Source organism: Gekko japonicus, unplaced genomic scaffold (assembly GCF_001447785.1).
Source record: "Gekko japonicus isolate JY-2015 unplaced genomic scaffold, Gekko_japonicus_V1.1 scaffold1882, whole genome shotgun sequence".
Lineage (NCBI taxonomy): Eukaryota > Metazoa > Chordata > Lepidosauria > Squamata > Gekkonidae > Gekko > Gekko japonicus.
This window is the reverse complement of record NW_015172063.1, coordinates 60-26,488: the sequence shown is the minus strand read 5'-3', so window position 1 is coordinate 26,488 and position 26,429 is coordinate 60. Positions and strand designations below refer to the sequence as shown.

Sequence of the window (26,429 nt, the reverse complement as noted above, 5' to 3'; positions counted from 1 at the left end):
TAGTTGTAGGTCAAACTGAATCTGAACCTATGATTCGATGTCGGCCTATTAAAGACAGTAATTTTGACCTGTGGTTTTGTATGAGGTAGGGATGTCCTGGCTGAATCCTCTCTTGTTCCTCGGTGCCACCAGGGCCGGCCCAAGGTGTTTCTGCGCCCTAAGCGAGGCGCAGATGCCAACCGCCCGGTGGGGCCTGGACACCTCCCCTCTGGAGACTGGGGCTGCCCCCCTCAATGATCCACTCTCAGTCAATTCTCTCTCCCCCTGGATCTAGGGCTGCCAAATACCCCCACCCCCGCGTGCGCGTCACCCAGAAGTGACGTCGCACGCTGGGGGCGGGGCCACGCGATTTGAGGGGAAAACAAAGATTTCCCCTCAAATGGCTATGCGCGCGCACACACACCAGGGATCGTCCTGGAGCCCCCCGCTCCCGGACGATCCAGATTTGGCAACCCTACCTGGATCCCGCCGTATGGACCGACCCCATCCGGCCGGAAAGCGCCTTCAAAGCGGATTCTGTAGTTGGGGGGGTGGAGTCGCACCTTCGCTGCCTTCCTCTCACTCAACCCGCGGGAAGGGCTTCCCAGGGGGGATACTGCTGTGCCTGCCTGTGCTGCGCCCCTCCGTGTCCTTTTGGCAGGGGCTGGGGGGGCTTTGGTGGGGGGGCGCCGGGTCCTGTTTAGTGCCCCTAAGGGCCGGCCCGCACTCTAGCTGAATGCCTAGTTCGCTTACTGGGTGAGCCGGCCCTGGGTGCCACCCTATATTGCACTCCCTGAGTGATGCCAAGGAACTGATACTTTTGTTGCAACAAAAAGGGGTACGCCAGCCAAACCCTGGTTTCGTAGACCAGCCATAGTTCGAGTAAACCATGATTTCACCTTGACTGAACCAAGCCTGCATGAGAGAAATCTTTTCCAGACAATCCGTACTGGAAGATCCGGGACTGTGGCAAGTAGAAGAAGAAGAAGAGAGAAGGGATTGGTTTTATACCCCGCCCTTCACTACTCGAAAGAGTCTCAGAGGGGCTTACAATCTCCTTCCCTTCCCCTCCCCACAACAGACACCCTGTAAGGTAGGTGGGGCTGAGAGAGCTCCTTTCGAGAACTGCCCGTGAGAGAACAGCTCTGAAAGAACTTATGATTAACCCAAGGTCACAGCAGCAACTGCATGTGAAGGAGTAGAGAATCAAACCCAGTTCTCCCAGATTAGAGTCCACGCTCCTAAACACTACACTGCACTGGCTCATGAGAGCCAGTGTGGTGTAGCGGTTAAAAGTGGCGCACTCTAATCTGGAGAACCGGGTTTGATTCCCCACTCTTCCACATGAAGCCAGCTGGGTGACCTTGGGCCAGTCACAGTTCGCTCAGAGCTCTCTCAGCCCCACCTGCCTCACAGGGTGGCTGTTGTGGGGAAAGGAAGGGAAGGAGATTGTAAAGCGCTTTGAGACTCCTTCGTGTAGTGTAAAGCAGGGTATAAAAACCAACTCTTCTTCTTGAGGGCAGGCATGTGCTATGAATTCTTTTCAAATTATTGTGGCAAAATGTGAGCTATGTTGATTTTATCAGAGTATTGTAACTCACTGAGGCTCACATTTGACTTAAAGGCTGTGTCCACAGAGAAATGTTGCTCCACCACCTAGGCTTCACTCATTTTCAGGAGGATCCACGCGAGTCAGTCCTCAATTTGTCCTGCTTTGCTGTTTCCTCCTACTTTGCTACAATCTTTCTTAAACCTGGTTTGGAAAGACTGCAGCCAAAGCACCTTTGGATGCTGCATGAACAGAAAGGTATGCATTTTTGCAGGTCCTGCTCATATTGGTGCCATTTTCCTTGCTACCTCCTTCATCATGGGCTTAAAATGAAACTGCTAGATCCTTATAGAATTATAGAGTTATAATGATCTACTGCCATGACCTACTAGCTCCCTGTTTTTTTAAGAATTACATTTCTAGCTCTTTTCATTGTGGAGCTATAATAGGGAAACTGAAGTTCGGTGTTAAACCATGGTCAATGCTGGGAAGGTAAAGTCTTCCAAATAAGGAAGAGGCCAAAGAAAGATTCCCCCCCTCCAATTATAGCTCCTTACTGACAAACCATGATTTGCAAGGAATGCATGAGAGGTCTGTGCAGGAATACTCTGAATATTGATTCAGGGGGTAGCCGTGTTGGTCTGAAGCAGCAGAACAAAGTTTGAGTCCAGTGGCATCTGATGAAGTGTGCGTGCACACGGAAGCTTATACCCAGAATAAAACTTTGTTGGTCTCAGACTTTATTCTGAATATTGGTTAGACTGAGTGACTCACCCTAAACCTTTCTAGGGAGGTTCACAGCTGAGCAGGTCTCTGAATCTGGACATCGGTATTTTGGGGGTATTTATTCAGCCAAATCAGATTAGAGAATCTGATTTGGCTACCGAAATAGCTGTGCCCAAATAAAAGCCAATATTATTCATCTTTTATTCGGTCACAGCTAGAAGGCATTTAGAGACTGTGATCTCTTTAAAGTATTTACAGAAGGCATTTAGAGACCGCAGTCTCTTTAAATGCCTTCTGAATTCCATTATATCCTATGGGGACAGTCTCCATAGGGTATAATGAAGCCGAATAAATTCAGGTTTCCCGAATATTTACCTGATTCCCCATACAATACCAATATTGGGGATTTGGCAATATTTGGGAATACCCATACTTTTCGGGTCCAATAGACCCGAATCAGGAAAATACCAAACAATTTTTTGCACACCTCTACTACCCACCCATTTCCTTCTCTCTCACATCATGCCTCCTCTGCTTTTCCCCACAACCACCTCTATTGCCCTCGATCCTCTCTTTGGCCCACGAGCAAAGCTTACCATTATGTAGGCATTTCTGTTGAGGAACTTGATGAACTTCTCCAGGCACCAGAAGCAGCACTTCAGACAACAAAGAATACACCGGGCAACTGGATTCTGGAGGTCTGTGAACATCACAGTCTAGTTAGACCCACAGATCACAACTGTGTTGGTTACTGCAGCAAAAATAACTGCATTAGGCTGTGATAGGGGGCTGGTTTTATTTGGAGCCAGGATAGACAAAAGAAACTACTTCTTCATACAAAACATAATAAAATTCTGGAATTCTTGGCATCGAGACATGGCGATGGCCACGGGGCTCAGACAGCTCAATTAGATAAACTAATGGAAGACAGGATCATCAACAGCTGTTAATCCCAAAAGATAAATGGAAGCTCTATGTTCAGAAGTAGTACATCTGTGAACACTAGTTTGTTTATTCTTAGACCCTGTCTTTTTACTGCTTAAACCGCCAATGGGGTGGGGGGTACAACAGCAGGAGAAGTCTGTAGCCTTCCTGGCCTAGTTGTGGACTTCCAGAAAGTTCTGGGTTTCCAGGAAGACATGAGCTTCCTAGAGTAGTTGTGGGCTTCAAGAAACAGAATGCTGGGTGAGATGAACCTTGAATCTGATCCAGCAAGGCTCTTCTTCTTTTTTTAATGGGAGACCTTGACATTTATAGTTTTAGTATGTGTATGGGGCAGAAGCCACCTCAAGCACTGGAGAGAAGGAGAAGAAATTATAAAATGGACACCTGCCTCTAAATAACCCCTGATACTTCAAAGGAGGAGGAGGTCTGGCCACCACGGCATAACCGAGTTACATTCTCTCCCCTCCAAGGTCACATTCTTATCTCCCTCCTCCCCAGGGCTTTAAAAAAAAGAGAGGTGCCAGAACTCTCAGGAAGGAAATGAAGTTTTCAATCTGTATACTGAAAACTCATTAACTTTTAAACAGTTTTAAAAGAATTTTGTTGAAGAGGTTCCGGAACTCCATTCCGGCGCATTCCCACAGAAAAAAAGCTTTGCTTCTCCCCCAGTTAAACACTACAAGAACATGAAAGAACGTTAGAGCTAGTGACAATGCGACCAGTGACACCACCCTCAGCTCTGGGGTATTTTTTTACCACAGTGGGTCCTTTCCTCCTGGTGTGCTCATGACTTGCCTTTCAACTTGTGGTCCAGATATTCTAGCATGATGCGGATGGCCTGGACGATAGTGAGGATGAGGGCGCCGAAAGCGATAGAACCAGAGTGGTAACTGCAGAGAGCAGACAGTCTGTTAGGTGGAGACCCTCCCCAAAACATGATGCCTTAAGATCTGGAATGGCTGAAGGCTGAGTGACCAACAGAACTTCACGCACTTGGGGACATCAGTGCGGGGGACAAACGTTTGTGAATGGGAATCACAGGAAACGTAGAGCCCATTACTGTGCCCTGTACAGAGATGTGTATGGCCGAGGAACAAAAATTCCCAGAAAAAAATGTGGGGTCTCCCCAGGAAAAGGAAAAAAAAACCCTCATATGAAGTAATTCCTCTTTTGGAATAAGTGAAATACTTATTTTTTGGATACGGGGCTTTTCTGTGTGGGTTTTGTTCCCCCCACCCGTTCTGGGCCCACACTGCTTGGGTTTATCCCCTGATTTCTGCCTGTATTCTTGTGCCTTAGTTTTCATTTCAGTTTTTTTTACTTTCCCCCAGTTCTTTTGAGACCACTTTTAATTTCTGGGAGCTGGTTTCGAGTTGGATTCCCCCCCCCCGTCGTGCATAATGCTTCTGCTGCTTTTATTTGTTCTGCCCACTCCCACCCACCTCTAGCCCCCTGCCCGATGACTGGACTGCCATGGTCAAACCATGCCCTCTCCTTCCCTCTACGCTGAAGATGAGTGATTTCTTTTTCTTTTCTTTTCTTTAATGGCACTAAAAGACCAATACATCACTGAAGCGTTCTAACAATAGGCTTAGCAAGTTCTCTGAATTTTCAGAAGGTTGCATGCACATGAAAGTTGAATAAAGAATAAAACTTTGTTGGTCTTAAAGGTGCCATTGGACTCAAATGTTGTTTGCTGCTTCAAACCGACACGGCTACACACCTGAATTCAAAAACAGTAAGTCTGTAGCTCTTTCTTTTTTTTCATGGATATATAAGGAAAAAGGCATATTTTCACAAGGGAAGGGACTAGAGACTTACTTTTAAAAAAATGAAATCTGTGAATTCAGAGATTTAAATTATCATGGCAACACTACAGCATTATATCAATATTTTAGGTAAAGGTTTCCCTTGCTCGAAAGCCAGTCGAGTCCGACTCTAGGGTTGTGGTGCTCATCTCCGTTTCAAAGCCGAAGAGCCAGCGCTGTCCGAAGACGTTTCCGTGGTCATGTGGCCGGCATGACTAAACACCGAGGCGCACGGAACGCTGTTACCTTCCCACCGAAGTGGTACCTATTTATCTACTTGCAATGTCTTGCTTTCGAACTGCTAGGTTGGCAGGAGCTGGAACTAAAGACTGGAGCTCACTCTGTCATGTCGGGTCTCGGACTGCTGAACTACCGACCTTCCACAGCCTGGAGTTCAGCGTCTTAACCGCTTGAGCCACCGCAGCTCAAAAACAAGGGGGTGCTGTGATGCCATTGATAGCGACATCATGATGACAGCATCCTCCCTTGAAAAATCTCATTATTGCAGGCACTTGCAGAAGAAAGTAACCTGGCTCCACAACTGTGAAAAAGCACGGGGAGGACAGACATATGCAAGAGCCGTGCCCAAACCTATTCCAATGCTTGTGGATCGACTCCCAAGCAATGCTCCCTCTAAGCTGTGGAGTCTTGTAAGCAAAAATTCTACTTTGTGAGCTACTGGCATTAAAGTTGTGAGCGAGCCATTCGGCCACTGCATAAATTAGTTTGCTCTGGAGCCATCTTTCCTGAGCGAAGACAAACGTGTGTGAGCCAGAGGCTGAAAAACTGTGAGCTAGCTCACACTAACTCAGCTTAGAGGGAATACTGCTCCCAAGACAGTCAGGACTAAGGTGAGAGTGTGGAAAAGCCCATGCATGGTTTTGCTCTCTCAAAATGTCTAGCATAAAGATTCGTATGTAAAGCAATCTACAGCATTAGAGACTATTAATTCCTGTGCATACTATAGACATGGATATTGACAAGGATAAGTCTATGCCTTAAAAGCTAAAATGTCTATGATGACAATACACCATTGAAGAGTTCAGGGTTTTCAGTGTTATAAAATTTAACTCAGGATTCAAGTATGCTGCTAGTCCCATTGGGACTGTATGATTCAGGTGGGTTGCTGTATTGGTCTTAAGCAATAGAACAAAGTTGAGTCCACTGGGCACCTTTATGGCCAACAAAGTTGAATTCTGCACACGAAAACTTATACTCAGAATTAAACTTTGTTTGTCTTAAAAGTGCCACTGGACCCAGACTTTGTTCTAGGACTGTATTAGAATGTTTTTGTCCAAATAATACACTTTCTTTGGCTTACTACAACTTTTGTTTTCTGCTTTCAACTTTTGTCTTCCCCTCCCCCTCAGAAGGCAAAACCTAAGATCACTGTGGGTTCGGGTCTGAGCTGACCACAAGGATCAGCCGTTTTAATGCCCCAGGACACTCCAGTGCAGAGACATCGGATTAGGTGGCTCTGAAGAACAGCTGGAATCGAGTCTGGCAACACCTTAGAGACCAACACGCGTTTCAGGGTAGAGGCTTTCAAGAGACGAGAGCTTATGCCTTGAAACTCTTGTTGGTCTCTGAGGTCTCGATTCTAGCTGTTCTACCCCAGACAAACACAGCTACCCTCTGGAACCATTTTCTGCAGAAGAGATGTTCTAGCTGGATGCAGAACCAAGTCAGACCACTGGTCTTTCTAGATCAACATTGCTTACTCCGCAGCAGCTCTCTAAGGTCTTAGGTCAAGAAAGGTCTCTTTCTAGCGTCTTCTACTCAAGGTGGAGCACTATACTATGTCTGAGTAGGGTTGCCAGGTGGAGTCGTGGCACTGGTGGGGGGATTTGGGGGGGGTGTTCCAGGAGTGGGTGGGAACATCCCTGACGTGGTGACATCACCTGGAAATGATGTCATCACGTTGGGGTCAAGGCTGCTTTTTGGGCAAAACTCTATGGTAAAATCGGCACCAAACCATAGAGTTTTGCCCAAAAAGCAGAGCATCCCCCACATTGCCAATGCAATGATGTCACTTCCGCATGACGTCAGTGTGTCAGGGACATTGCGTGGTGACGTCGCTGTTTGGGGGTGGGGTTTCCCCCCAGTGGCCAGCTGGCCCGTGGTGGGGAGGAATACACAAAAGTGGGGGATTCCCCACCCAGACTTGGGGGATGGTAAGCCTATGTCCGAGGCAAGGGTGTTCTGTATTCTTGGTGCTTGGGGGGCAATCGTGGGAGGGCTTCTGGAGTTTTGGCCCTGCTGGTGGACCTCCTGAGGGCACCTGGGTTTTGGCCACTGCGTGACACAGAGTGTTGGACCGGATGGGCCACTGGCCTGCTCTGACATGGCTTCTCTGATGTCCTTAAGGTGTTCCCTGAAACTTGAAGAAATGCAGCACCCTCCCGGTCACACGCGCACACACGGAGGATTCACGCACCGTAACGTCCGGATGAAAGAGCTGGTCACAGCACAGGCAGGGATGTCGTTGGGTTTGTTGAAGGCCCAGTAGTACGAGGCGAAGGCACCGGCCAGCACACACTGTCCCAGAGCAAGGACAAAGTTGATGCACCACAGGAAGCCCAAGACGTTGTAGACTTGCAGATTGAAGATGTTGTGCTGGAACAGCCCTTCGTCCCGGTACTTGTAGAAGATGCAGTTCACGGGGCAAGGGGAGTAGGAGGAGGCATTGAAGGCCTAAGTGGATGAGAACCAGGAGTTCCGAAAGTCAAGTCAATTCCAAGATGGGATCCACTTCGGGTACTGGCAAACATACCAGCACCGGGGGGGTAGGAGACAGTCGACTGACTTGGGCCAAGAAAGCCTGTATTTAGTTCCCAGCTCAGCTGTGGAGCTTCCTGAGTGAACCTTAGCCTTCTCCTTCTCTCTCCACCTGGCCTGCCTCACAGGACTGCTGTGGAAATAAAGTAGGAACAGCCAGATTCGAGTCCAGTAGCACCTCAGAGACCAACAAGATTTTCGGGGTATGAAATTTTGAGACTCAAAGCTCCCTTCGTTAAAACGGTGAAATCACAACGGTTTGTCCCTAGTGCTACCTTGTAGGAGGGAGGCGCAGCAACTAGCTGGAGCTTCTCAACGGCAGTGCAGGTGCACAATGCAAGAAGAGGTAGAAGAGCAGGCTTTTCTATCCCGCTTTTCTTTACCCAAAGGAGTTTCAAACTGGCTTACAATCGCCTTTCCCTTCCTCTCCCCACAGCGGGCACCTTGTGAGGGAAGTGGGGCTGAGAGAGTTCTGAGGGGAACCGTGACTGGCCCAAGGTCACCCAGCAGGTTTCACGTGGAGGAGGAGTGGGGAATCAAACCCAGCTCTCCAGATCAGAATCTGCCATCTTAAAGACCACACCACCGAGCTGTGCAGCTTGGAACAGGAGATACTCTCAGAGTCGCTGGTGGCAGCGGTTGTTATCCAGTGTGTTTTTGGCTACGCCAGGGAGTGAGAGAAAGAGGTGGAGTCACCAAGTGGAGACTTGGGGTGGCTGTGGGGTTCTCCAGCCTCCCTGGGACCAACCCGAAGGAACAGGGCGTGTGCTGCCCCAGCCAGCGTTTAACTGTAGCTAAGTAGAACTGCCATATATCTTTAGGAGCAGTTGCCTCTGGGAATTGAAGTCTTTAGTTAGACATCCAAAAGCATTCCTGTGACTGGCTGATCAACAGTCATTTCCTGCACCCAGAGACGCGGGAATTTGAGTTTTACAGCCTCCTTCCCATTCCTTTGTCTACGCTTTAAACCGCAAGGAGGTCGGAGCACGCTATCTTTTCCACCATGAGCCAGAGAACTGAATTGATTAATTGTAAGTAAGGAAAATCAGGGCGGGCTTGGAAGCAGCAAGGGCCCCAGCAAAGACACTGGCTGTCATTCCCACAGCCAACAACAGAGTACACACTTCTAGGAAAGGTTATACTTTTATTGACGAGCTATAGATGCATTAACATAGTCACTGTTAAGAATGGCAGTTGTCTCTTGGACATAATGAGACATAGGGCATTCGTATGCACACACACACCCTGCACTGGCCAATTAGGCACCCTCCCGCGCGTGGGCTAAAGCCAGCAAACTGTTTCTATGCGAAGCTGGGAATCGTTAGGCTCCCACAGCTGCCCGGGATGGCAGACTACACACACTCCCACCTGCCCTGTGTTAGAGATAAGCATTTCAGTGCAAAGGAATGCGAAAGCAATTTACACAGACACTGACAGAACTTCCCAACCCCCATGGCAGCATAGCTGACACTGGCTCTGAATCAGGCCAAGAGAGCCTTTGCCCCAAACACAGGCTGGCTGGCCCAAGATATAACACAGAGGCATCTTGTATCTCCTCCAGCCCAACGTCTTCCTGGATTCGCTCCCCGCTCCCCGCCACACTCCAAAGTGCCAAGGAATTTATAGGAACTCTTGTTGGAGTCGGGCAATTCAGCCTGCCTGGACATTTGTGTGTGTGTGGGGGGGGGGTTTGCTACATTGCTCTAGGTGCGTAGAGGTGTTATCTCCTTAATGAATGGGATGCCTCTCGATGGGCAATTCTGCATCTGGCATTCGCTCTGCATTTGCTCAACTGGGAGGAAAAGATGCAGCTCAAAACCACATTCAAATCCCTCGAGGGCAACGCCATGCTGACTGTAAAGCCACCCCTGAACAGCCACAAATCTATGCAGGAGGTACCATAAAACCTGATGATCAAAGAAAGTGAAAGCGGCATGCAAGGCAGAGGGGAATTTCTGTTCCGACATGGTTTTTGTTAAACAAGAGAGGGAAAAGCCAGTGCAGAATTGTCCTTTGTCAAACACCGCAGGGTCTGGATAGAAGGCCCTAGCAAGGAATGATCGCCAAACTACAGTTCCCAGGATTCCTCAAAGGACAGTCACATGACTTGCCCAGCCCTAAAATGCTGGCAGAGGATCCCTGGAAGTGAAGCTACGTATAGGAGCGGGGTGTGTGTGTGAAAGCTGGAGGAAGAAATGGAAGCCCATCCCTCCTTGGCGATGGCAGGGCTGTTTTTGTAGCAGGACCTCCTTTGCCTATTATGCGACACACCCCTAATGTAGCCAATCATCCAAGAGCTTACAGTAGCCCCTGTAAGAAGAGCTCTGTAAGCTCTTGGAGGATTGGCTACATTAGGGGTGTGTGGCCTAATATGCAAAGGAGTTCCTGCTACAAAAAGAGCCCTGCCAGCCTATGTGGGTTATAATCACTCACCAGTGGGTTGCAGCTCTCATTCCCAATGATTTCCGAGCAGTTGGGGGTACTGATGTTCACGGGGGTGATGCGGTAGAGAGGACTTCCAGAGGTGGCCAGATATCTGAAGGTGGGAAGCAGTCAAGGGAAAAGGCTAAACAAAGAAAAGGACAGAGCAGGAATCCTTTCCACTCTCTTCCTTTCTTCCCCTCCCTTTCTCCCAAAGAGGCTCCATGCAACCATGCCCGTGAGCAGCAGAAATAGCTGTGACTTAACAAATGAAAGGACTGGGGAAGGGGGGAAACGGGCTTCTGATAAAGTAGTTTTAGGATCTTTATCACAAAGCAAAACAATGCAAAGCTTCTGAGATGGAAAGATTAGAATGACAAGCTAGAAGAGGAGTAATAAAAGATGCTCCAAAATCTTCCAAGATCAGGCACTCAGAAAGAATATGAAAAGAGGCATCAATTCTACCTAAAGGGTAAGGACAAAGACTGTCAGAATATGGAATATTAAGAAATCTAACCTGGCAAACCTGGCAAAAAGGATTCGCTGTAAGCCCAGCCAGGCAAAAAGCCCTTGCGTAGCAAGATACAGTTATATAATATGCATAGGGCAGAAGAGTTTTCGGGAGGAGAATACCAAAATATTGAGAAAAGCAAGACACAACGTACCCTGAACACAGCACTCAGATAATCAAGATAGGCTTCTTAACTAAGGCAAGAGTCTCATGTTTGCCACAGCTTTTCATCAGGTGCTCTCTTCCTTCCCGTCTTAAACCTGGATGTTTTATGGCTTTGGACAAGACATTGTCGGAAGGAGCAGCTCCCCTCCCCACCCCGCTTAAACAATGAAAACTTAAGATGAGGGGGGGAAATCATAAAGAAGGCAAGGCTGAAGATAAATCAAATACCCATGGGTATTCACAAAATGTTGTCCAAACGATCAGTGTTTTGAACGCAAGATTGTTGTTCACTGCTTCCTCAACGCTTGAGTACTGTACGCATGTCTTTAATGTTGGTTTGTGTACATTTCAAAACAGATCTTAGAAATTGTCATCTATTAAGTAGCCAGTTATCATGGAACACAATGGCCCACGATAGCCTGATCTCATCAGATCTCAGAAGCTAAGCAGGGTCGGTCCTGGTTCATGCTTGGATGGGAGACCAGCAAGGAAGTCCAGAGATGCAACTCGGGCAATAGCGGACCACCTCTGGACATCTCTTACCTTGGAAATCCTATGGGGTTGCTGTGAGTTGGCTGTAACTTGAACGCAAAAATACATAAATTATGGAAATACTATTACATATCAGATTTTAACAGCTGGCACTTGACAGTTTTCAAATACTGAAATGAAACAACTGATTTCTTCACATAATCATTCGTCCTGTTTCTTGCCTGTCCTCCCAATAAGCATTCAAGGGTGGGTAATGACTCAGCAAACGGGTTTGGGAGGGTTGAGGGGCAGCACCCCAGGAGAAAAATTAAAAAGAAAAACAAGACCTCGGCTACTTACTGGAAGTTCTGGCCATAGAGATTTTGAAGATTCCTAGAGCTACCCGAAAGTGACAAGGGTAGCTCTAGGAATCACCAGAAATTCCATGGCCAGAACTTCTGGTGATTGCTAGATTGCTACCCTTCACTTCTGGGTAGCTTTAGGAATCTCAAGGAACTCTATGTTCAGAACGTCCGGTAAGTACCCAAGGCCTTATATTTCTTATTAATTTTTCTCCTGGGACACTGCCCCCTACAACCCTCCCACCAGTTGCCAGGCCCCACCTGGAGGTTGGTAACCCTAAGCTAGACTTTACTCTCATACGTTTTCCCCCCTATGTCAGTGTGTTGCATCCAACAATAGGGATGGCTGGTTGGGCCACAATAAGACATGAGTACAGTTCAATCGTTCTTGAATCCACACAAAATGAACCCGTCCTAACTCTCTTAGAGGGGAATCATGGGACTAGAAACAAAGCCCGTTTCACAAAGGATACAGGGCAGTCATAGCCCAGTAGGCCACACAAATCAGCAGCAGGACAAAGGTCACCAGCGGATAAAGGAGAGAATCCATCATGTAGCCAATGGCTCTGCGAAAAGAAACAAAACAGGTCCCACACGCTCCACCAGCAACTTGAATCTCCTCAGTGCCACAGTTATCTAGAAAGTTCTCCATCATCGTAATCACCAAAAGTCTTATTCCTCTCTGTCATCACCACCTATGGTTGCCAGCCCCCCCCAGTTGGAGGTCCCCCGCTGCCAGGCCCCACTGCCCTGCCACCGGTCAGTTGGTGGCTGTGGGAGGACTTACCCAGAAAAAGAGGAGGCCCAGTCTTTGTTGCAGCAACGTGTCTTCATCTCTTCCAACGTGACCCAGAAGTGACATCACCACATTGGTGACATCAGGGAGACACTCTAGTATTTGAGCAAAAACTCTATGGTAGAAGCCAAATTTACTATAAAGTTTTTGCCCAAATATCAGAGCATCGCCCTGACATCGCTGTGTCATGAGATTACTTCCAGGTCACATAGGAAGTGACGTCAACATGTCGCTGGGACATCAACTGGGTTTTCCTCCTACTCCTAGTAAGTCACCCCCATCCCTCACCAGTTGCCAGGAGGGATCTGGCAGCCCAGTCACCACTGCAGTCCTAGTCTGTATCCACTACACACAGGAAGTTTTCTGGTGCTCCCCCCCAATCCAAAGAAACTCATAAGAACATAAGAACATAAGAGATGCCAATGTTGGATCAGGCCAAAGGCCCATCCAGTCCAACACCCTGTGTCACACAGTGGCCAGAAATACCATCAGGAGGTCCAGCAGTGGGACCAGGACATTAGAAGCCCTCCCACTGTTGACCCCCCCCCCCAAGCACCAAGAAGAGAGAGCATCACTTGCCCCAGAGCCCCTATCTATACCTTGTGGCTAATAGCCACTGATGGACCTCTGCTCCATATGCTTATCTAATTCCCTTTTGAAGCCGTCCATGCTTGTAGCTGCCACCACTTCCTGTGGCAGTGAATTCCAAGTGTTAATCACTCTTTGGGTGTACTTCCTTTTATCCGTTCTAACCCGACCGCTCAGCAATTTCATGGAGTGCCCACGAGTTCTTGTATTGTGAGAAAGGGAGAAAAGTACCTCTTTCTCTACCTGCTCTGTTCATTCTTGAACTGAATCATTCCTTAAACTAGATTTAAGTTAAAAAACAGCACTCCTGCCCCATCTGCTGGTGATTTGGGTGAGGGGCTCCATGATGGACCTCAATGCACTTTGCTCATTTAACCCTAATGCACAATCACTCTTTTCCCTTTTAAGGCTACATCTGAAAATCTTGGACTTTGCCAGCATGCCTAAAGATGAATTTTGCTCCCCCCCTTTGTAACAACACACACACACAAAAAACCCATTATTTCCCCCCAAAGAACAAAGTTAGAGTCCAGTGGCACCTTTAAGACCAACAAAGTTTTATTCAAGGTGTGAGTTTCTGGCCACTGTGTGACACAGAGTGTTGGACTGGATGGGCCTTTGGCCTGATCCAACATTGGCGTCTCTTATGTTCTTATGTTAAAACAGTGAAGCGTTTTTTAACAGATTAAAAAGAATGACACTTCACTATTTAAACAACACTTCACTATTTTGCATGCCGATGTAACAAGCCACCACCATCTATATATACAACTATGATCTGTAATTCCATTTCTTTGTCTGACGAAGTGTGCCGTGCGCACGAAAGCTCACACCTTGAATAAAACTTTGTTGCTCCTAAAGGTGCCCCTGGAGTCAGACTTTGTTCAGCTAATTCAGACCAACATGGCTGCCCACTTTGATCTTTCCCCCCCAAAGGTTTCCTCTGTTTGTTACTTGAAATTTTATTTATATGCCGATGTGACGGGCTCTTTTTGCAGCAGGAACTCCTTTGCATATTAGGCGACACACCCCTAATGTAGCCAATCCTCCAAGAGCTTACAGTAGCCCCTGTAAGAAGAGCTCTGTAAGCTCTTGGAGGATTGGCTACATTAGGAGTGTGTGGCCTAATATGCAAAGGAGCTCCTGCTACAAAAAGAGCCCTGCCGGGGGCGGCGGCGGGATGTCAATCGCCTCTTTATCCTGCCCTTCCTCAAGGGGCTCCGGGGGGTGTTCAAGATTCCCTTCTCCATTTTCTCTTCACAACACCCTGGGGAGAAGGTTCGGTTGGGAGAGAGAAACAGCGACTGGCTCCCAAGCCACTCAGTAAGTTTCACGGCAGAGCGAGGATGAGGACCGTGAACTCCCCGGTTCTAGCCCAGCACTCTAGCCATTAGACAACACTATCGTCCACCCCTACCCTAGACCTTTTCCGGGTACCGGATCCCCTTCCAGGGATAGTGCTCGTTGTCATCTGAACCATTCCCACCGTGTCCCTTCACAGAGGCTCACTCACCGGCTGGCTTCCTTGATGAGCGCAATGGCGATAAGGATCCGGTTGCGGAGGAACACGAGGGTCAGCAGCAAGATGGCTTCCACCACAGAGAGGATGATCACTGAGGCAGAGAGAAAAGCTCGGCTGAGCACAAAACACACATTTGAGAAACAAAGCTTGGAGGAAGAGTCAGGTGGGGTGGCCATGTTGGTCTGAAGCAGCAGAAGAAAGTCTGAGTCCAGCAGGGCACCTTTAAGGCCAACCGAGTTTTATTCAAGGTGTGAGTTTGGGGAGGGGAGGGGCCTCAGCACAGTACAATGCCATCTAGTCCACCCTCCAAAGCAGCCATTTTCTCCAGGGGAGCTGACCTCTTTCAGCTGGGGATCAGTTGTAAAAGCAGGAGATCCCCAGGCCCCACCTGGAGGCTGGCAACCCTAGTCTGAAGCAGCAGAAGAAAGTCTGAGTCCAGGGACACCTTTAAGACCAACCAAGTTTTATTTGGGGTATGAGCTTTTGTGGGCATGCACACTTCTTCAGATATCTGAAGAAGTGTGTGTGCACATGAAAACAAACCAGGAATAAAACTAACTTGGAGAAAGCCATTCTCAATGGAAAGCTGCCCCTCAGGGCTAAATGTGTGGGGAAATATGGATTGCCCGGCAGCACTTGGGGCAGGCTTGGGTCTAGTAACAAATAAATATACACTGCAAAAACCTTTTCGCAAACTAATGTGTTCTATTTATGGGCATCATTTAGTAAAGTGCATAGTGTATCATTATTTCATCCTAGTCAGGTATAAATATTCATTACATTCAGCTTTGAGAATGACAGGAGTACTCCGTCCATGAATGTTAGCTGCATAACGTGTCTTTTGTAGGTCCGGCAAAAAGCATCCATACAAGAAGGCTGTCCCCCTTTTTGGAAGACTCCATGCAAGGAGAAGCGGGCTTATAATTCTAGAAATTCCCATTGGGGCTTGACTTTTAAAACACTGATGCAAAATTGTTTGGCAGTTAGGAATCTGTATGTATTGAATGTTATTGCTTATTGAATGTAATGAATATTTATACATGACTAGGATGAAATAATGATACACTATGCACTTTACTAAATGATGACCATAAATAGAACACATTAGTTCGCTAAAAGGTTTTTGCAGTGTATATTTATTTGTTAGTAGAATCCCACCAATGGGGGCAGGGGTTTATCTGCTTTGAGGGTGCCCTGCCCCCCAAGCAGCACCATCCACGCTGATGTGCTCGGTGTGATGACATCACCCAGAGGTGACATCATTGCGCAGGGCACGTTGCAGGGGGGGAACACTCTAGCATTTGAGAAAAAACTCTGTGATCACCATAAAGTGTTTTTCTCAAATCCTAGAGCATCCCCCTGCACCGTGCCCTGTGTGATGATGCCACCTCTGAAGACTCCCGGACGAAGAGAGGAGCTCCTCCCGCCGGTAAGAAGTAAGGACTTGGCAACCCTAGCAGGGGGGCAGTTAATTCTTTGTTCCTATGATGTTTTCCTGATCAGACATTTGAGGTATATCCCACTCTCCTGCCAAGAAAAAAGAAAGCACTCAGGGCAGCTTACAAACAAACTTACGCAGAAAAGAGAACAGCATCAAATAAAACAGCAATTAATTTAGGCTAGGACAATAACAAAACAAAACCTCAAAATGCAGAAAGGAAACCAAGTGAACAGGAAATCTGAAATCTAGGAGGCAGGAGGGCCCAGAGCCTTGGGGCCAAACCTCTCATTTTTGGCCTGGGTGAGATGACCTCTCTTCTCCCCGCCATCCCCTGTTGAGGTACCCGAGCCCAAAGATCCCCTTCTTCACTCCAGGCAGACTTACGAACAGCCAGCCACGTCTCCTTGACATGGCCATAGACGCTGAGGTTCGTGGTGAAACCAACGTCTTTGATAGTGGCACCCTGAGCATTGTAGTTGCGGTACTCCATGGCACAGTGGTAGATTCCTGAAACAGAAAGGTGGGGATGGAGAGAAATCCTCAAAGGAGAATACTTTTCAGTCCCTGGTGTCACAGTAAGTCCAAGGAGACCTGGTGGGCTACAAAGATGCTAAATGAATACATTCAAAGTGTCCATTTCCTTATCTTCTTGACAATGGGGCAGAGTGGGGTCAGCAACATGCACAACATCAATATATTTGTAGACCTCACTGAGGGTGTAGGGATGCCAGCCTCCAGGTGGGACCTGGGGATCCCCAGGAATTACAGCTCATCTCCGGACTAGAGAGTTCTGTTCTGTGACGACCCCTTATCTGGGGAGGCCTGGTTTCACTTTAAAAGTGTACTTTTTATTTTGTTCTATTGGGGATATCCGGCTGCCACCAGGAAATTTTAGGCATTCCAAACCTTTACTTTATTTTGGCTATCACTGGGTATGTAGGTCGAGGTTTTAGGCCTTCAAGGTACTAATGTGGTGCCTGAGGAAGTATTTCTTTCAGAACTGGTATCTTAAATAAAAGTAGATTTATTGATATAACTCATAAATAACAGTGTAGAACAAAGTAACTGGTAATGTGAATATTCTGATAAATTCTTTGGTGTCTCACACAAGCTCTGCTCCCTTTCTGTCAGGGATTTTTCAGGTAACTTTGTAACTTTAACTCAAGGTCATGTAAGTTCACTGTTTCTCTCCAGGACATACAGCCTTTCCTAAACTTTTCTTCTTCTCTGAACAACATCAACAGACAGCTTAACTGTTTTCACACAGAACAGCTTCTCACTTCTTTCATACACAGAGCTTAACTGAACTTCTGTTTCTCTCACAGAACTCAGAACTTAACTATCATCACTGTCATCCTCAACTCTCAAACCTCTAACTGTCACTCCCGAAAGACATAACCATTCCTCCACTCAGAAACACTTTCTAAAACCCCTCCCCTCTCTCTGTCAATCACCAATCACACCACACTTGTCTCTTCACTCTAGACTAATCTAACATGCAACCAAACTTTTAAAGAGACACACACACATAAACAAGGAATCGTTACATGTTCCCCTGAAGCAAATGGTTGCTTTTGAGGGTGGAATCTGTGGTGTCATACTCCCCTGAGGTCCCTGTTCTCTCTAGGCTCCAATCCCGAATCTGCAGGTGTTTCCCAGCCTGGGTCTGGCAACCCCACCCCCTTTCCCCAGCTGGTGGCCGGGAGTGGGGGGGACCTGGCAACCCTGTGTGAAGAGGCGGAACTAGACACACATGGCTGCCACTTTCAGGGGCAGTTACAAGTGTGCCATAGTTGTTTTTATCTTATTGCTCATTTCTGTTGATTTTTTAAAAAATAGTGCATGTTTGTGAAGAACCTGCTGTGAAGAAATGCATTTTTTTTCTTTGGAGGTTTGAGCTGTGTGAAACTTTCACTCTGAGTTTTGAAAGTTTTTTCCCCCCTTTCTGGGCAGAGAACAGGGAGGAAGGGGGGGAGGTCAGTTCAGCTGCTTTCGAGACTTACCTCAGCCCACCTTCATACAAATCCTAATAGGCAGGGGTCATTTTGTAGAAAAAAAGGTGCAGGAGCTCATTAGCATAACTCGTTATAACTTATTTGCATACGCCACGCCCCCTGACATCACCAGAAGTGTGTCAGAAGGCAACACCCACCGCTCAGGCTCCACTGGACTGTTTTGGATTGCTAGCTATTGGGGGAGGGGGACGTGCAGATCTGTCCTTGCAGAGGAGGGAGAGCTTCTGCCTGAAGGCGGGCTGGGAAGGGGGGGGGTGGCTCTGCAACTTACCTGGCTACTTCTTGCTCCTTGTGGCCCAACTGAGGGCTGCTGGGAGCAGGGGGTGGGGCTTGTTGCATGTGCCCACCCCCTGGGTTCCTTATTGCCAGAGCTCTGCTCCTGTACGCTTCTGCAGGAAATGACCCCTGCTAATAGGTCTAAACAATGGGATGGTCAAGCCCCGCCTCCTCCAAGCAGGGAACAGAAATTTGGAGGAATTAAATACTAGAGAGACTTCAGGAAGGAACTCCTGGAGATCTCAAGGAAAAGGTTCGCTGACCTGGCCTGACCTGGTGAGTGGATGAGGAACAGAGAAAAGATCCACCATGGAGAAGGAGAAAGGGTTGGGGATTTAATGGGTGCACCTCCCAGAAAAAAACCCTGACTACAGGGTCCTTGCCATCACCTACTACCTGGTCCCCTAAACTGAAGATGGCAGGGATGGAATCAGGAATCTTCTACGTGCCGAGCAGATGCTCTACCACCGAGCCATGCTTTAAACTTGGTCAGCAGATAGTCTTTTGCAGACTACCCACAATGCACTTATTTTCCTGAGCCTTGACTGGTCGCTGCCATTTTTATTAAAAATCTTGCACAGTTTTAGTCATCAGCCAATGCTCTCCTGCCATTCTACCCACGCTAGATGTTATGTGAGGCTATACACTTGCAGGGGAAAGTATCGAAATTCCCCAGGCAAGAGGAACAAGATGAGAGCATGCTTGCTACATGAGAAAACCACCAAATAATCACCCCATCACAACAGGCTAGGGCCATATGCCATAGCAAACATACGAAACATACAAAGCTTCCTTATACCAAATCAGACCCTTGGTCCATCAAAGTTAGTCCTGGATGGGCTATCTGTAAGTTTCCCAAGCGGGATGAATGAAATAGCATCCATTTCAGACTGGGATGACAATAGGGCAGAGGTCCCCAACCCTTCTGAGCCTGTGGGCACCTTTGGAATGCTGACATGGCACAGTGGCTGCCACAACAAAATGGCTGCCGCAGGAGGCGGAGCCAGCCACAAAATGATCGCCGCAGCTTAACTTCAGTCACACAGTGAAGATCCTTGTGCTGTGGTGGCAGCTGCTGCTAAAGCAACGTGTTTTTAAAAACTCAATATCTAATTGAATCTCCAATAGTCAATCGGAAGCCTTGATGAGCAAAAGCCCTACCTGGCCCTGCCTACTTCCTAAAAACATGTGGTAGGCACCAGAAAAGGTGTCAGCGGGGACCACAGCACCCATGGGCACCATGTCAGGGACCTCTGCCTTACAACCTGATCTTTTTAACCAGTAGGGTGCCATTCCCCTGGTGGGGCCAGGGGATCCCCTGATTTAGGGGGCCCCAATCCACCATGGCCCAGTCCCTTCCCTCCCTAAACTCCACCTTCCCCAGGTTCCACCCCCAACATCTCCAGGTATTGCCCAACCCAGAGCTGGCATCCCTACTTCCCGCCCAGGAAGAAGGATGGCCCATAGAGATGATCTGAGGCCACCGCTATCTATTCATTGTCCTCCAGTCTAGTACGATGTGCACATCCCAACATACATCATATTTTGATGGAAATAAATGGAACTGAAATTTCTATTTCTGTTTCTGTCGCTGCCCTGTTAACTATGGTTGCCGGCTCCAGCCTGGGAAATTCCTGGAGATTTATAGACAGTGCCGGTGTGTGGGGGATTTGGGGAGGGATTTAGGGTCGTCAGGCCCTCTCTGTAAGGTTGCCAAGTCGGATCGGCGCTGGAGCGGGGGACTCCAGTGCTGCTCCGGGAGTGCGTGTGCGCGCCGCAACCACATCACCCGGAAGTGACACGACCACGCCGAGCATGCTGGGGGTGGGGCCATGGCCATCCGACGGAAAACTCTATGGTTTTCCCTCGTATGGCTGTGGCCCCGCCCCCAGTGTGCCTGGCGTCGTCACATCACTTCAGGAGTCCCCCCCCCCCCGGCACCCAGGTAGGACCTGGTAACCCTTTTAACCAGAGATGCCAGGGATTGAACCTGGGACTTTCTGCATGCCAAGCAGACATTCTGCCACTGAGCCACGTCCCCTAACTTGGCCTAACCCTTCATTTGTCCCTGTTCTCTGGATTCACCATAATTGTACTCACCGTAAGCAATGATGACCAGCACGCCGAAGATGAGAATCCATACCAGAAACCCAGCAGTAAAACGCAGCAGTAGGAGAAACAGGAGGCTCAGCACCATCGCAATCACCAGCACTCTTAGCGCGCGGGGAGGGAGGGGGAGAAGAGGAAGACAAAATTTGAGTGGGAGAAAGGTGACCCTCTCCTACATTCTGTGGCAAGCTGCTGAGCGGTCGGGTTAGAACAGATAAAAGGAAGTACTTCTTCACCCAAAGAGTGATTAAAACACTTGGAATTCACTGCCACAGGAAGTGGTGGCGGCTACAAGCATGGACGGCTTCAAGAGGGAATTAGATAAGCATATGGAGCAGAGGTCCATCGGTGGCTATTAGCCGCAAGATATAGATAGGGATTTTGGGGGAAGTGATGCTCTGTCTTCTTGGTGCTTGGGGGGGGTAACAGTGGGAGGGCTCCTAGTGTCCTGGCCCCACTGCTGGACCTCCTGATGGCACCTGGTATTTTCGGCCACTGTGTGACAGAGTGTTGGACTGGATGGGCCTTTGGCCGGATCCAACATTGGCTTCTCTTATGTTCTTATATCCACCCAGACCCAAATCTCATCTTGACCTCCTAGGTTTGGCCTTCTGAGCAGCTGCGGAAGGATCAGTAGATTCTGGGATATGGCCCAGCCTCCCTTATACTAGGGACCAGCAGAGACCTGAACACCTAGTGCTTATCCCTGGCCCCAAAGGTGTCCACCTAGCCTTCTCGGCTCTGGCGCCAGCCTAGTGGAACACTCTCCCCTGTGAGATCCGGGCCCTGCGAGATCTATTACAGTTCCCTCAAAACAGAGATGTTCCACCAAGTCTGTGGTTGACGCAGCGACAATCCAGCTACAATGGCCTCCCCTGCTCTGCTCTGGTTAGCTTAGCTCTGTCTAGCAGCATTTTGATCCATCGTAGCTGCTCTACTCACCCAACCGACGTCCCCTGCACTGTTTAGAACTGCAGCTATATAGCACAATAGGAACTTCATTCAATTCAGCAAATTGTCTTGCTGGCGCCCACTTGAGGCTTTTACACAGTGATACTGTTTTGTATCTGTTTTTTTTAAGTTTTGCATGTTTTTAAGAATGTTGTAACCCACCCTAAGCCTGCTGTGCGGGGGAGGGCGGGCTAGAAGTCCCAATAAATAAAACCCTTTTTTTTTTAGAGTCAGTGTGGTGCAGTGCGTACAGTATTGGACTGAAAGTAAAAACAGACATGCCAAAATTCATATTGTGCCGCCTCGATTTGCCTCAGGGCTGTGCAGAGAACGGAGAAGGGGTCTGACCCTTCAACCTCCACTCGGTTTTGCTAACCAATACCAGATACCACACTCTGATGTTAGCATTTTAAAGGAGAAAAAATGCATGTTTTTAAAAGATACGTCTCCCCCCCCCCCTTTACAATGCTAGTAGTACAGCAGGGAAGCCAGTTTCAGTGAGCAAAACTGAGCAGTGGTTAAACTGCTCTTTTCCCCACAAAGCCTCAATGCAAACTGGGGTGATAGACAGCTCCATTTCATAATAATCCGTACAGTAATTCTCAGCTTGTGGTAGGAGACCACAAACAGCCTATGAACCTTTCTGGACCCCTGTTCTGCTTCTGGCATGGCGACTTCTGGCATTTCCAGCTACGGGGCTCCAAATTCATTACTATGAGCAAAGTAGTACTGCTGGAAGGTATGTAGGATCAGGAAGAACTGGGTTCTGGCCAGAAGCCACCTTCCTTGCTTAGGCAGTGAAGGACGGCACAGAACTTACGTAACTATGAAATTAACCATATACCCTGTTAAGCTTGAGGTTCTTCCTTATCTGTCCCCTCCTGTGCAAAAAGCTTTTAATCTCTCCTCCCCCCATTCCGTTCTCTTCACCACCTCGGCCACTCACATCAGGATCCAGTACCACGTCTGTGCAAAGTCCTCAAAGATCTTCAACCCGATATTCTTGGCATTGAGCGCCTCGATAATCTGGCTGTCGAGAGAAGGGACCGAAAGGGGGTCATTAGACAAGGAAAGGGACCACGGACCGGAACAGGACAAGCTGGCAAGGAGACCGAAGGCGGCAGTGCTGCCATTGAGAGGCTGTAGGCAGCTTCCTAGCTCATCCCTGTTGACCAGGCTGCTCACATCCCTTTACAAAAAATGACATGTAGAAGTCAGGTGACATTCAAGGCCTGGAGGTCAACACTGTTTCTCGCTAACTTAGCCGATCCAACGGAGGGGCTGCTAAAGAGGGAATGAGGAGCTCCGTGTCCAGTGTTTGGAATCTGAACGGCATCTAAGGTTGATCAATTCCTGGAGATTTTGAGGGTGGAATCTGGGGAGGGCAGGTTGGGGGAGGGCAGGCGTCTCAGCAGGGTACAATGCTACAGAAGCCACCCTCCAAAGCTGCCATTTTCTGCAAGGGAACTGAACTTTGTAGTCTGGAGATGAGTTGTAATTCCATTAGATCTCCAGGTCCCACCTGGAGGCTGGCAAACCTAGGAGGATGGGGTTTGGGGAAGGACCTCAGCAAGGCATAACACCATACAGTCCACCTTCCAAAGCAGCCATTTTGTTCTCCAGGGGAACAGATCTCTATTTCTGGAGATGAGTTGTGGTTCCAGAAGATCTCCAGATCCCACCTGGAGGCTGGCAAGCCTAGGAACCCCAACCAAGCCGTGTGTGTGTGTGTGTGTGTGTGTGTATGTATCCTTGATATCACTGAAGTAATAAACCTGTGTCTGGACTGAACCTTTTCAGAAGACAGGTGGGGTCTAACTAAGGTTGCCAGCCTCCAGGCGGTAGCTGGAGATCTGGGATTACAAGCGATCTCCAGGCAACAGAGATCAGTTTGCCTGGAGAAAATGGCCTCTCTGGAAGGTGGGCTCTATGGCCCTATTCTCCACTGAAGCCCCTCCCCTCCCCAAACCCCACCCGCCTTAGGTTCCACCCCCAAATTTCCAGATATTTCCCAGCCTAGAGCAGGCAACGCTATACATAACCAAATGCTTCTCCATTTTAAAAAAAATAAATACCCTATGCATATAGAAAAATAGCACGGCAGGTTCTAGCAGAGGTTTCTCCCTTTCTTCCTGACACTAGGGAATTATGTACTCGTGTGAAGAAACGTCCAGTCACTCCTGATATAACAGTACAGTTCAACTTCATCCCTGTGAAGGCCCAGGCATCCACGGGTATGGGATGTGCAGCTGAGGGGCGCGAAACCTGCAACCAGTGTTCCCTCTAAGCTGAGTTAGTGTGAGCTAGCTCATAACTTTTTAGCCTCCAGCTCACAGATTTTTGTCTTAACTCAGAAGGGATAGCTTCAGAGCAAACTAATCTATGCAGCAGCCAAATCACTTGCTCACAATTTTAATGCCAGTAGCTCACAAAGTAGAATTTTTGCTCACAAGACTCCACAGCTTAGAGGGAACATTGCCTGCAACCTGTTGTTTTGTTTTCTTACAGGCTGGTTCACTTTGAGTACTGCAGCCTGACTGGAAGAAAAAATACTTCAACCAACACCAAGTGCCAACGAGGTAGAGAGAGGGCAGGTGTGAAGCAAAAGTGCCCATGAAGGGTTAAGTGATATAACAGTATGTTAGCCTTCTTTTTCTAGTGCAGCTGGTTTCAGTCTGTTATCGTTAAGGTGCTGATTCTAAGGACAGCCAGACCTACCAATTAACTCTATTTGGAAAAACTGTTTTGGCCGTGAAGTGGGGGCAGCTGATAGTTGAAAGGAAAAGAGAGTATATTTTGACACCTTAGCTGGGGAAAAGCTAGCCTAGGAGATTCTGGGAACTCCTGTATGCGGTTTGTGTTCGCAGACCTCGACGTGAAGCTACATTTCTCGTTGTGACCTATGCTTCCTGAAAACTGCACTGTAGAACACAGGTAGTTGAGTTAGTATTTCTTATTTTGTCGTACTCTCTGAAGTGTTTTGTTGCTGGATTCTCTCTTTTTACAGATGTTTTAAATAAATATTTTCCTTTAAAACCTAAGTTGGCTCATGTGTGCTCAAGTCTCCTGTTAACCCACGAGAAATCCTCGCTATCTTGACAGCAGGCTTTCGCTCCTCTTACCTGCGTGTCCCTTTTCATTTGCAGTAAAAACTACCCACTCCCCACCCCCAGCTTCACACATGAACTGTAGAACATGAAAATAAAGACGCATGGATTCACCCGCCGTCCCACCTAGTTCATCTCTGAGAACTAGGCCTGTTTGTGTGAGGGAGTGAAGGTACACCAGTTAAAAACTCGCTCAGAGAATTCAGAAATCTCATTTCTTTATTGAAAACATTCTTATCCTACCTTATTGCCTCAGACAAGGCAGCTTTAGCTGACTGTGGGAACCTGAGGACTTACTTGGAACCCGCTGTGATCATAGCCCGCGTTTCGTTTGTCAGGCGTTGGTCAGCATAGTCTTGAGTGGCATTTAAAGAAGGGAGGCAACGAGCCAAGACTGGCAGGGGAGAGAAGGAGGTCAAAATTAGGACTGACTGAAGAAACAAGAGCTGAATAGACTGACTTGGTCCTATATCAAGTCAAAACATGGGGTGCCCTCACCCGGATAGCCCGGGGAAGCCTGATCTTGCCAGATCTTGGAAGCTAAGCAGGGTCGACTCTGGCAAATACTCAGATGGGAGACCTCCTCGGAATACCAGCAGTCAGGAGGCTACTCAGGTGGCTTTATTCAGCCACCTCTCTGAACAGGTGCACATGCACGCACAAAAATACAAAATAAAAAAAAAAAAAAAAACATTCACAAGTCAACTGGGCCATCTAGTTCAGTGCTGTCTATTCTGACAGGCAGTGACTCACCAGAGTCTAGGGCAGAGAAAGGTTCTTTTCCAACATCTGCTAACCGAGACCATAAGGACTGAACCTGAGGCCTTTCGCATACGAAGCCAGAGCCTCTCCCTTGATAGCAACACTGAAGAATTACCAAGGGTTTCCCCTCATATAAGCAAAAACCCAGGAACAAGGACCAAAGGCATTCCACATTGGAGGGGACTTTACGATCCGAGTGGGACGGAATTTAAATCTTAAAGTTCTCCTCACATCGGCTCCTCCCCTCCCCCTCTCAGCCTGGAGGTTTCACCAGAGCCTGCTAACAGAGTTTCAACTTTCTGTTGCCAAAATTCCTAGTGGAATTTTCCCTTCTGTACAAACCATCAAGGTCACAGAGTCCTTAGATCCAGTGATACATACATGAAGCTTCCTTATACTGAATCATACTGAATACTGACCATCAGTATTGAGTATTTTCTACTCAGACTGGCAGCAGCTCTCCAGAGTCTCAGGTGGAGGTCTTTCACTTCACCTACTACCAAATCCCTTAACTGGAGATACCAGGAACTGAACCTTGGACCTTCTGCGTGCCAAGAAGATGCTTTACAACTGAGCCATGTCCACTTCCCATATTGACTGTACCCTGCAAGCGGCACTTACCCGCCGTGGATGGGATGATGAATTCAGGACAAAGTTGTTTGCTGAGTATATCTGACACAGACTGGGAAGAAAAGTACATGTCAGTAATTTGCTGGTGCAGCTAGGAATGACGTCTTCAGAGGGTGACCAGGAAGGCCACGAGATAAATATGATTGTAGGGGTCATCTAATTAAACCACTTTTTCGGTTTTGCTGCCCCAGACCAACGTGGGTGCCCCTCTGCAATCTCTGTGCAGAGCTCAAATGTACAGAAGACAAGAACAGGCAGTTCCAGACAGTAGAAAGTGAGCGACCGTTGAATAAGGACAGCACTGCTAGGAAGACTGTGTGATTGCCAGTGTGGTGTAGTGGTTAAAGTGTTGGACTAGGATCTGGGAGACCTAGGTTCGAATCCCCACTGTGCCATGGAAGCTTGCTGGTGACCTTGGGCCAGTTACTTTCTCACACCTTAATGTACCTCACAGAGATGCTGGGAAGACAAAATGGGCAAGGAGAACTGTGTCTACCGCCCTGAACAATAGTCTTTC

At 48.0% G+C, this 26,429-nt stretch overlaps 1 protein-coding gene across 1 annotated transcript in view; it reads right to left on the bottom strand.

Annotated features, from left to right (window-relative positions):
* SLC44A4 (solute carrier family 44 member 4) overlaps positions 1 to 25,982 on the bottom strand; it is a 33,107-nt gene extending 7,125 nt beyond the window's left edge. The window contains exons 1-11 of the mRNA XM_015420797.1: positions 25,904 to 25,982; positions 24,818 to 24,914; positions 22,360 to 22,443; positions 20,454 to 20,566; positions 16,447 to 16,569; positions 14,613 to 14,712; positions 12,189 to 12,281; positions 10,219 to 10,321; positions 7,445 to 7,701; positions 3,995 to 4,089; positions 2,851 to 2,954 (exon numbers count right to left, since the gene is read on the bottom strand). Of these exons, the coding sequence (XP_015276283.1) occupies positions 2,851 to 2,954; positions 3,995 to 4,089; positions 7,445 to 7,701; positions 10,219 to 10,321; positions 12,189 to 12,281; positions 14,613 to 14,712; positions 16,447 to 16,569; positions 20,454 to 20,566; positions 22,360 to 22,443; positions 24,818 to 24,914; positions 25,904 to 25,982 (1,248 nt within the window). The remainder of the gene's footprint in view (positions 1 to 2,850; positions 2,955 to 3,994; positions 4,090 to 7,444; positions 7,702 to 10,218; positions 10,322 to 12,188; positions 12,282 to 14,612; positions 14,713 to 16,446; positions 16,570 to 20,453; positions 20,567 to 22,359; positions 22,444 to 24,817; positions 24,915 to 25,903) is intronic.
* Between the last annotated feature and the right edge of the window lie 447 nt (positions 25,983 to 26,429).